Source organism: Platalea leucorodia, assembly GCF_965183815.1.
Source record: "Platalea leucorodia genome assembly, chromosome: Z".
NCBI classification, from domain to species: domain Eukaryota; kingdom Metazoa; phylum Chordata; class Aves; order Pelecaniformes; family Threskiornithidae; genus Platalea; species Platalea leucorodia.
Genome location: NC_138858.1, coordinates 54,024,762 through 54,036,930, shown reverse-complemented (window position 1 = coordinate 54,036,930; position 12,169 = coordinate 54,024,762). Strand labels below are relative to the sequence as shown.

At 40.8% G+C, this 12,169-nt stretch overlaps 1 protein-coding gene across 1 annotated transcript in view; it reads left to right on the top strand.

The window, feature by feature from the left end:
• Positions 1–12,169, top strand: part of ZNF462 (zinc finger protein 462) — a gene marked incomplete at its 5' end in the record, with an annotated part of 50,677 nt that overhangs the window by 21,499 nt on the left and 17,009 nt on the right. Inside the window, one exon of the mRNA XM_082335748.1 lies at positions 11,704–11,968. Coding sequence (XP_082191874.1) covers positions 11,704–11,968 — 265 coding nt within the window. The remainder of the gene's footprint in view (positions 1–11,703; positions 11,969–12,169) is intronic.

Below are 12,169 nucleotides of genomic sequence, written 5' to 3'. Positions count from 1 at the left end.
AATTCAAAATAATAGTTTTTTAATTTTACTGATTAAGAATATTAAATTGTCAAAATAAAACAGTAAAGTGCAATTGATAGACTAGACAGACCTGGACGTGGCTTCTAATGTCTTCTCAGTCATGCTGCTATTGTACAAGATCATTCCTTTTCAGTGGTAACCGGTTCTTGAAATGTAGAAAGCAGCACACTGTGTGTGTGCCCTTGAAGCTCAATAATCATGCTTTTCAGTGTTGTGCAAACCAAACGGAGTCTATCATTAATACCAGCACACATCACAAAACACATGCAGGGTCAGAACTAGAAGATTTTTTGAGTTTCCCAGTACATGGTATGTCAACATCTTCATTAAATTTAACTACTTGCAGCAGCAAATGCGTTGAAAACTGCTAAGTGAGACACCCAGTGCCGCGTTCCAGCTTTTTCTGAACTTTAGCCTTTGCCAGTGGAAAAGAACTTTGCCTCATCTAGAGACTGAAATATAAATACATCTGCTTACTTTGCCAGAGCTAGGCTGGGTACAAAACTGCTTGACTAAGTCCTGTTTCTGGAGCTGTTGTTTAAGAACTGTAAATCCCTTCCCATTTCTCTACACTTTTTCAAAGTGGATAGTGGGTAATCAGGATGTGTGTCTTCTATGCTGCTTGACAGATGAAAATCCGGAGGGGTGCAGAGGGCCTTTAGCAAATTTGCTAAAGCAATTTCATGTACTACCAGAATGAGAGGAGGACAGTGGGAAGCAAGGAGCCTTTTCAACAAAATTCTCTCAACTAGTGCCAATGAGGCAGGATCGTTACAGTGATCCACTCAGCCCTAGAGCCACACATCTCCCTCTGCCTTCCACCCTTCAGAAAAGAGGCAAGCTTTCCATATGTTCACACATACTACCCCTGATTTTAGTTTTTTTTTAATCCATAGCATCTTTGTGGCTGACTTGTTTATTTCTATTTGCATGCACTGTTGCTCTTGGTAAGGGATATTTTTCTAACCTTCCAATCAGGGCAGAAAGTTGCTAAGACCGGCCTCTTCACCTTTGGTGCTGTTTCTCTCTCATTATTGCTACTGTGTTAGCTGTAGTTAAAACTGTTAGTTTTTTATGGCTGCTGCTGTTTGGGGAAGACCACAACGGTCAGAGTCCTTGCAGCCTCGAAACCTTGTATTGGAGCCTGTTCTTTGTATTTAGTTTGGGGTTTGGGTTTTTTTTCAGGGGGAGGTGTTTGGACCTGTCATGGTTTAACCCCAGCCAGCAACTAAGCACCACACAGCCGCTCGCTCACTCCCCCCCAGTGGGATGGGGGAGAGAATCGGAAGAGTAAAAGTGAGAAAACTCATGGGTTGAGATAAAGACAGTTTAATGGGTAAAGCAAAAGCCACACACGCAAGCAAAGCAAAGCAAGGAATTCATTCACTCCTTCCCATAGGCAGGCAGGTGTTCAGCCATCCTCAGGAAAGCAGGGCTCCATCACGCGTCACGGTTACTTGGGAAGACAAACGCCATTGCTCCAAACGCCCCCCCCGCCCCTTTCCTTCTTCTTCCCCCAGTTTATATACTGAGCATGATGTCATGTGGTATGGAATAGCCCTTTGGCCAGTCTGGGTCAGCTGTCCTGGCTATGCTCCCTCCCAGCTTCTTGTGCACCTTGCAGAGCACAAGAAGCTGAAAAGTCCTTGACTAGTGTAAACTCTGCTCAGCAAGAACCAAAACATCAGTGTGTTATCAACATTATTCCCATCCTAAATCCAAAACACAGCACTCTACCAGCTACTAAGAAGAAAATTAACTCTATCCCAGCTGAAACCAGGACAGGACCCCACTCTTTCAAAGTTTGAGACCCTTTTATTTGACTGTTTGACTGGGGAGGCAGAGAGCCAGTAGTGACTACAGGGCAAATTCAGGCAAAGCTTCAATACCTAATTGCTTTAATTGCAAGGTGAGTTGGAAGGATAGCGTCCATGTTAAGGATGCAAGATGGTGATCTGCATACTGCAGAACAGAAGATGCCTCTGCTTTTGTAGTTACAATCAGGCTGCAAAGAGCTGTCTACTTGTTCTGCCTGTTTCCGCACTTTTGTGGCCCGTAGGAGTGATGCTGCACGCTCATTCTGAAGTATCAGATTAACCCTTCTTCCTTGCAGGCTGCTTTTTTTTCCGCAGCCATGTTCCTCCTTTCTCTAACCTAGAGCAAGTTTCTGCTTTCCCCTCAGACTTTGCCTGTCTTTCCTTCCCAGAGGTGCTGCCAGTGGCCACACTGCCTGCCAGTGCTTGTTAAAAATCTCTGGTACTTGTTGGTGTGTCTTCTTGTGGTCAGCATTAAACTAATTATCAAATGTTGGATCAGATGGGAGCTTTTCTCCTGCATCAGATTGGCAGGGACTGATGGAACAAGTGCAGGGCTTGTTCACCTCCAAGTTTACTGAACAAACTCCTCACTGTTTCAAGGACCTAGGGCATTGAGGATGACCTTGTTCTCTGCAGCTCTCTTCCACTGGTGTGTAGTTGTTTGGCTTTTGGCCTTTTCCTACAGTGTGTTGAGAACAGTTTTGTGGCTAGTGGAACAGAGGGAGATGTTTATTCTGTCCTTGGCTGTGCTCAGGGGGGTGTCAGCTTGCTGTTCATTGTGCTCTTTTCTGGTCCTGAGCTTTTTGTGCTTGAACTGAATGGGTAGAGGCAAAATTGAAATTCAACAGGATGGAGACAGGAACTCATGCAGCTGGGAGAAGGCTGCTGTCAGTCTTTGTATGGATTTGGCCAGCCTGCTGCGATGGGATTGATGTGATATGGAAAGACTTGCCTGGGGTAGAGAGAAGACAGAATAAGTTGTTTGGGTGGATCAAGTAATAAATGAAGGAAGAAACACCTTCTGGATTCCTTCCGGGCAGACAGAAATCACCTGATTGCACCCATGGGGGAAAGAAAGAAGTGTATCTAGACTCCTGTTGTTTTTTCTTTTTTTTTTCCTGAGGTTTTTGCTTTCTTTTGGCTCTGACTTTCATGTTCAGGATAGGAGACGAAGTGGTAAGTGATGCTTTCTTAGCTGTCACGTACTACTGCTGTCCCTGGAATTTGTGATCACTCTATATACAGTAAAAAGGATGCTGTTGCTGTGAATGTATACATGGTATGACTTGACCAGTGCTGTGCAAGAGAGCATTTCTGCAGGCTATTGTTCCCACATGCTAGTAGCTGCCTTGTGTAAGCTAACTGATATTCTCCCTGTCCCCTGAGACTCCAGTTACTTTCTATTGATCTAAAACCTGCTAGAGGGATTTGGTGCTTGACGGAGAGGTAAAACTCCTTTGCTTATTTTAGCTGTGTTGAAATGGACATATGTCATCATCATAGTTGACGGCCCAAAGTTTGACGTTTAAGTAGCTGGTTTTATTTCTTCTTTAAGGGACATTGTTACTACATTTCGGTACCAATGCTTGAAAATATTGCCTGAAGTGATCTGAGCTCAGAGCTGGTGTTAGAGATGAGACCTTTCTGTTGGCAATAATAATGATGTCAAGGTGTATGCTGGAGGTCTCCAGAACAAATTACAAGTTCCTGAGCTCTGTGATTAGAATGGATCCTCAGTACCCATATATTGTCCCTGTAAGTTTAGGGCCAGTTTTAATGCAGAATGCAAAAGTGTAGCACTTGATAAGGCTGGATTTCTTTCCCCTCTTCCTTTCAAGGTTAGAGGAAAATGGGCATTTAAGTGACAGCAGCATGTCTGTTTGTGGCTGTGTGTTTGTATTTATACAAATAGTTAAAAGGCCAGAACAATAGAGAAGGAAATGTGGAGTGCTCCTGAAAAATATCTGATGAATTGCCCTTAAAAATAAGAAGGAAATCATGGAGCATAATAGCATGAGGATAGTTTGGTTACTGGTGCCAAAAAAAAAAAATTGCTCGGTAGATTATTGTCTGAATGAAGAATCAATCGAAGTAAATTCAGAAAAGAACGTGTTACCAGTAAGTCCTTTTGGCAGAATGGTTAAATCAGCATCTTGCTAAAACTATTTCCAGATCTGTTTGTGTTCCTCTCTTCTGTAAGTGGACTTCCATTTATGAGGTTTGAGTTTAGCTCAACAGAGTAAGGAATTGCTAGGCAATTTTTTATTTTATGCATTTTGTGGAAATAGGTAAACACATGGAGATCCCAATGTTTGACATGTAGCAGAACTCTTGGTTTTAAATGCCACCCTGTATTTAGACAATGGAATTTTATTCCTTGAATAATAAAAGATAAGAATATAGGGTTGAAACATGACCAACAGTTTGGACAGTTCACCTAGTATAAGCCAGTGGCAGCAGATTCTCAGCCTGCAACGTTCTTTAAACAGAAGGCAGTGGATAAACAGAGGTGAAATAACATGAATGCCAGAGCAAGGGAAACGTGATGGCACTCCCCGTGCATCATCTCTGTGTTGTAAGTGAAAACGGCAATGGGCAAAGCAACTGGTGAGGTTAGAAAGCTGTAGCGGCTTGCCACTGACATTGCAAAGGTTGCAAGTGGTAAAGGAGCTACTGAAAGAGCCTAGTTTATGTGAGGGTTGTGTGCAGCCTAAAAGTGACTAGTAAGTGGCCAGGTCACCTCAAGAACTCCAGTAAAGTTAAATTCAGTTGAAGCCAGGAAAGAAATTTTGTTGTGAGGAGGGTGAATGAAAAGAAGGGATAACTAGAAATTAAATGGCTATATGATGAAGTGTTTCCTGAGCCCTAAAACTGATCCTTCCAAATCACAGCATTAGCAGAGCAGGGTAATGATTCATGCAGCATTCATGACCATGTTGTGCCTGTCTTGAAAGCTAATGCTAATGGGAATTCCAGGTAGTGTTGGACACTCGAAAACAGGAGGGCATGGGAAGCTCTCGGACTGATCCTTCTGATGGAAATAATATGGTATAATTTATTTCATCAATTACATTACTCCTTCCTAAGTCTTACACAATTCCTACTTCTTTCCTTTGCATCATCTTATACAGAGTATTATAGCCACTGTCTCCTTGATCTCAACTATGAAACTCAAAGATTCTTCAGTAAACAGCAGTATGAGACTCCCTCTGTGCAAAGGAATTCAGATGATAAAATTATTTATTATTTTATTCTTCTTAGATTAAATTTATGTCCCTTTGAAATTATTTTGATATTAGCACAAGAAGCTGCATAGCATATATCCTGTCTCATTTCCATTCAGAGATAGGTGTGCACCTAACTCAACACGGAATTCAAAGTTACAAAGAAACATGGATGTAGTTTCTCACCTCTTTAGAATAAACAAGATTTCATAGTCCATGTATCTTTCTGTTTGCCTTCTTCTGAGCCTTAGACATATACATAATATCTTTCTCACAAAAGCTGGTCCAAAATGATCCAAAAAGTGGCCTTTACAGATAATGCTGAAATAAATTCCTCCAACAAGGTTTTGGGGGTTTGGTGGTGGTTTTTTTGGTTTTTGTTTGTTTGTTTGTATAAATCCTTTAAATGGAAATTTTATTCCAGGGCTTTATTTTCTTTCCTCTATGACTACTCTTTTCTTTTGTCTTTTGGAGTGTGCGAACAAGGACACAAAGCTTGTTTCCTTTACATCTCATTCACAACATCCTAGCAATGTAAAGATTCTCTAGTAGAAATGAGAATTTAGGTAGAGGATTAGGTTCATATTCTGTTTTTAAACATGCAATGAATAAAACTTCCTTGTACTGTATGGTTCCCTGAGCTTCATGAATGCTTTGTTGCATCCCTCTGAGTCTTAGTCTCTTCTATCTTCCCCTCCCCTCAGCTTAATTTATTGCCAGAACATTTTACCCTCCCACATATTCTTCCTTCCAGGTCAGTGCTGCATGGCATAAAGTGAACATAAATGTGTGTAGTCTTGACAATCTTTGTACGACACCCTGCTTTGCCACCTTCCCACTTTTCAAGCTGTTGCCATTCATGACTATATGCTATCCTACCACTCAGTGAGCTGGTAGTTTTGAGTCCCATTGAATTTCGGAATGGATTATGTCCCTAAATCTTACAAGTTCCACTCTTAGCCTTATTTTATGCCTTTTAAAATAATAATTATTCTTAGTTCAGTCCTCTGTGCTTTTGGCCATACATTTTGTGTTTGTTGGTATTATTTGGTATAGTATTGCATCTTGATTTGGTTTCACAAATATGTTTCTATCCAGAGGAAACAATTTGTCTGCTGCTTTTCTTAATTCCTTGGAACTTTTCTGTCATTCTTCATAGAAATCTTCTCTTTATGTGAATGAATTCGGAGAAAATTAAATAGCATTCCAAATATTTTCCTTTTAGTCTCTTTAGGACTTTTTCTCACAGATCCATAATGTCCTAGGCCTGTATTGTTACTACATTCCCTTTTTTCCCCCCAAAGCATTTTAAAGCACTTTTTGTTATTTATACATTCTCTTTGTTTTTTTTCTTATCTCAGGAGCCAAACATCCCCTGCCCCAGTTTCATTTGTCATACAAATGCTGATCTCTTTTGACTTCGGTTTATGTTTCTGTGTGGATGTACCAGGAAAGTGTGGTGTCTTCATTTTTATTTCCCACTGTCTCCTTCTGGTCATTGACCTATTTAATTATTAGTAGTTTGCAAATGCAATAAGCTCGCTTTCCAGTGTACACAAACAGTTGCTTTCCCTGAACAGTGCTTCTCCCTCCATCCCTATCCCTCATTGTGCAGGCATGCAAATGCTTGTATTAGATGTGTCTAGTTCTGTTCATCCTAAAAGGGTGAAGCAATGGTTTGATTTCGTTCCTTTAATAGGTATTTTTTCCTCTGGTTTCTCAACTTCTGCTCAGTGTCTCTTACATAGATATGTCCTGGTGTATTTCTGGTCTGTTGTTGTTTCATTTAGGTGTCTTGTTTTGGTGTGTTTTGCTGTTGCATATGTGTTCATTGATAGCTCTGAAAATACCTACAAATAACTAAACCATCATTTAATTTCTGAGTAAATTTATGTATCCAGATCAGAATCTGTATTTATTTTTTTCTTCTGAAAAGATCCCAAGTTTTTCTTCTTTTAGGTATCTGAAACATGTTATATGCTGCAGAGGATCCATGGAAACTTGGATTCTCATTTTGCTTCTGTGGTGGGTTTTCATTGTATATTTTCCCCAGTGGATGATCCCAGGGTATGCAGGTGTGGATGAAGCTGCGTTTTCACTGTTGCATTGCATTGTAGCGGAGACTGTGAATGCTCTTTTGGATGACGTAGTAACTTCTAGTATTGTTGACAGACTCATGGTGCCAGTCTTTGTGTTTGTACTCCGAATAAAGGTTTCAGGGTGGCAAAATCACTTACTAGGCATTTAAGTGTTTTAGGCACTCTGGAAATGCTGTCTCTCTTCACCCCATGCAGAGACACTATGATACTTACTTATGTATTATTACCAGCACGCAGTAGTAATTTAGATATGGCTGTGTTGATGGGGCACCATGTGGACAGTCATTTCTACTGCTTTCCTTTCAACTAGTCATTTCTGCATTTGGTTATGAGAATGCTGTTGTATACTGAGGGTAGATTCTGTGTCTTTTATATCTAGAGGTGCTGCCAGGGATTACACTACTTGCTATCCTTGTTATTCTTCCTGTGCACACAGTCTGTAGGTAGATGTGGTATGTGAAATCTCAAAATTGAGATTTGTAGCATCGCTGCTGTTCTTCCATTTTTTATTACATTAATTACTGTTAATTTTTGCCTCTTGGCATGACTGTAGGTGTTCTTCATTTTATGTCAGATCATCCCGTGCTGTTACCTTGCTTTTGGAGTTGTGTGGTGAAGTCCTTCCATTCATTTTGGATAAAATTACTTTTAAAAAATGGATCTCAGTGTTTTTGGTGTGGGCTTTTTTGTTTGATTGGTTGTTTTAAATCAGTCAGAGCTAAGTAGTCCATTTTATTTCCTTGCATTGTGTATATAAACATGCTTTATTTTCTTGTGCTGCTTTGATGCATGCTTTATTTTCTTGTGCTTTCTGCTCAAAGAAAAAAAATGCCATTTTTTTCCTTAATGTGTAATAGGTACTTCCAGGTGTTTAATTTTTCGTCATTTTCTTCCCCTTCATATTTTCCCTTTGCCTTTGTGTTTTACATTACTTAATACAAATTCTCTTGACTCTTCCCTTTGCTTATTTTAATGTCTTTCTTCTGCTTTCTGACTTTGATGTAGGCTTCTAAGGCCATTTTACTTTTTTCAGACATGGATGGCTAGACCCTCTTCCTGCTCCAGGCCAAGGCTGTTAACACTTTCCCGGAGTGCTCCCAGTCCTTTGTGCTTGGGGTGCAGGAAGAAGACTGAGGTGGAACTTGCACTGTGTACAGCCATGACTCAATTGTTGGTCAGTTCTGAGGGAAAAGCTCTGCTCTCTTCCTCCTTCATCCTCCACTCTTACATCCAGGCATCCTGTTGTTGCAGCAACACCGCCAAAACGTGTCCAGCAGTTTGATGCACAGCAGCTCGAGGCTTGTGTAATTGCTAAGGCTCTTACAATACTTGGTCAACATCTTAAGTCAACCCAGCACTGTTTGGAACATCAGCCCACTTTTGCAGCAGGAATAGAGGAGGTGCCAGTGTAGAAGTGCTCTGCAGTTTAAGGCAGCGCTGTTGCTCCTTGGCTGTGGATTTGCCTCCCTAGTCCTTCTCTCAGGTACTGCTTTTGAAAAATAAATTAAAAAATCCAAAACCTCAGCCCCATCATCTGTTTCTTATTTAGTGGCAGTTCATTCAGTGCTGTGTGCTAAAACGCTTGTTTGGAAGCAAACTCAAGTCAGTTGCTATCTTACCACTGCCTTCACTGGTTTTGGAGTAGGCATGAAAAAGTCTGGTTCACTGAAGTCAGTGGAAAACCTCCCATGCCTTTCGTCGGCTTTGGACTCTGTCCGAGGTGTTCCTGGTCAAGCTGGGTTGCACCTGCATGCTAGGATAGCTGTCTGGCAAGCTGATTCTCGGAAACCAACAGAGGCCCTATACACATGTGTTAATCCTGGGTGTTTTTCTTCAGGAAGTGCTAAATCTTGCACTCCAGAAGGACTGCAAAATAATGAAAGCCTTTGGCAAGGGAAAAGGGGAAGAATACACAGGCAGAACTAGGGACATGCGTGCTACCATTGTTTAAGTGTAAAACTTTCTGTATAAGCTCTTCAGATGGCTTTTTTCTGTAAATATCTTAACTATCTTAATTGTAACAGAGCAATATACTAAAAATTGTAAGGTGGCCAGCATGAATCCTGGTTGAAGGAAAGTAAGAATTCAATTATTTTTGAATATTCTATATTCAAATATAAGGTAGAATTTGCTTTTGACTATTCCTGATGACAAGGAAAGCTACTTCGTGTACTTTCTTTTCTGTAGGAATAGACATGTAGCTATCTACTTTTGTAATTTTCACATACCTGATTCCACAGAAGTATGTAAATATCCGATTGAAAGTTCGGAAGCTGGAATAATAGACACCAGATGATAGTGGAAGTAAAAATATCTGAAGTATAGTAGATCTTCCAAACAATGACAAAACTTACTTGTTCTGGAAATAATGGTTTTTAAACCTGTAACTTTCTTAGCAGTGGATATCACTGAGTCTTTGGCTAGGAACCTTTATGATGTGATGGAAATTTTTGATCCCTTCTTCCTGAGGAAGGGAACAGTAAGCTACAAACTAGACTTTAATCAGTACACTACAAGTAATTTGACTAGTACACATACAAAAAGAACTGTTTCCAGTGCCATGAACTTTTTTTACGCTGTCATACCCTTGTCAGGAAATCTGTCTAACTGCAGTTTGAGCTTTTAGAAGCATTGAACCTGGTAGCCCAGACACCAGGCTGCAGATATGCAAGTCAGCAAATCTGCTTTGAACCATGCATTGTTTTGGGCCTCAAGGTCCTGTTCCAAAAAAGGGTGAGCGCATGGTTGCTGCCTTTGAGGGAGAAGAGACTTCTGCAGAGGTTTGCAGCTCCTCAGGCCTGTCCTGTGCCAAAGTAAAAGAAGTGGAGAGCCTGTTTCAAACACAGGGAAAAGAAAGCCCTGACATTTGAACGGGTGGAGTTCACTGTGAGCCCTCAGGGTGAGCAAACCTGCTGTAGAAGTGGTTGAAACAAGAGATGATAAATTCTGCATTGTAATCCAGCCTCAGTTCATGAGGCTCGGATAGGAAAAATAAAAAGTGTTTATTCATTTTACCAGAATCTTTCATGTCTCTGCCTTTGTCTTTGCTGTACACCTGGTGATGAAGCCGGGGGACCCCCGAGACATTTATCTCCTGCTTGTGTTTTGTTCATGTGTTTGGTTTTTTTTGTTGTTCTAGTTTGTTTTTCGCTTCTCAGGCATGTGTAACCCCCTTCTGTGGTAGTGAGAAAAGAAAGCAAGCATTTTACTCTTTTGAGGACAGGTGGAGAAGTCCCCATACTGAGTGCTGTATAGGCCTGCTTGCCTTTTGTTTCTCCGTACTAATTGGTTAGAATGGATGGTGTTAAGCTCCCACAAGTATGTCTGTTAGAGAATTCCTACATATCCAGCGTCAGGGAATTAAGCTTTGGAAAATGAAGTACCCATCAAAGCAGGAGGTGGCTGGTACAGTTTGTCCCCCGACTTCCCCTCCCCCTGCCCCCTGCCCTTGCCCTTTTTTTTTTTTTTTCCTTCTTCCAGAAAGCTTGAGAAAAGAGCCTTTTGTCTTCTTTTCAGGAAGGTTACACTGAAATTCATCTGTGCTTTATTCGTCTGCTTTCATTTGTGCCATTCATGGGCAGCTGTGGGTTATATAGGACAAAGCAGATGAATTCCTAACCTCCACATTGAAGCAGTGTGTTGGGAAAGATTCAACACCACCACCACCCCGCCCCTTTTTGGGGGGGTCCAACTAAAGTACTACAGCTTTCTGTTTCAGTACTGAGACATCTCTGGACTGTGTTTCTCCACATGCCATTAAAATGGTGTGACGGAGTTCTGCTGGGTTGGAGAAGGGATGCGTCTATACAGACACATCTATATAAAGAGATCTCTTTCTCAGTGTAGCAAAACTTAGCAGCTTCTAAGGAAATGTAGTTTAGAAGTTTGCTTGGCTGGAATTCATGATTAAATGTCTTTTTTCCAATGATGAGTTCATTTCAAACATCATCAGCTAGGAGAACTTGAATTTACCTTTTGTGAAGACTGCTTCAAATGTGACAAAGTCAAATTGTATCATTTTGCTAAAGTTAACTTTTGATGTGGGTTTCTTAAATAATTTCATGAATGAGTGGGGAAGAGTATCCATTTTTCCTTCTTTTTTTTTTTTTTCTTCCCCCTTTTAGATAGGCTGTTTACGTTTCCTGTGCCAGATCTTCATCTGGTGTAAACTGGCATAAGACATTTGAGAGGATTTGGTCTGATTTACGCACCAAACATACAAACACTTGGCAGTATGATTAATGTGCTTTACCTTCACAAATTAAAAGTGTCTTAAAACCAGACTTCTTTTTAGACTACTTTTAATTGAAATCTGTCACTTCTTTCCTACTGATCACCTTTTAAATTGTAGAATACAAATTAGATTAGATTAAGAAGTGCTACACCTCTTTTTCTTAATCCCTTCAGAAAGCTGTCAGTGGATTTCATAACAAACATCTTGATCAACCCACTCTAAAAGCCAGTAGGTGCTGGAGCAGGCTTCAAACCTTTTTAGATTTGTTAATCCACCTGCAATAAGAACTTCCTTCTGTTTCTCTACAGACTCTTCATACTCTGAGCCTCCTGATGTTCAGCAGCAGTTGAACCACTACCAGTCTGCAGCTTTGGCCAGGAACAACAACAACATCAGCCCAATCCCACTTTCTGGGAGTGCTGCAGGAGTGGAAAAAACGGAAGCCATCCTTAACTGTGAATTTTGTGAATTCTCCTCGGGTTACATACAGAGCATTCGGCGTCACTACCGTGACAAGCACGGAGGAAAAAAACTCTTCAAGTGCAAAGATTGTTCCTTTTATACAGGCTTTAAGTAAGTACTGTGCAAAACAGATAAACTGAACTCATAAGGGTTTTTTTAGCATTTGAAAAAACTTCTGAGATCTTTAAAGAGCTGGCTGTAGCTAACAGAAACATGGCCACTGCTGACCAGGGAGAGAAACATAGGAAATGCCATGCCAGATCACAGCAGCATCCATGTAATCCATTTTCCTCTCTCCTACAACAGCCGGTA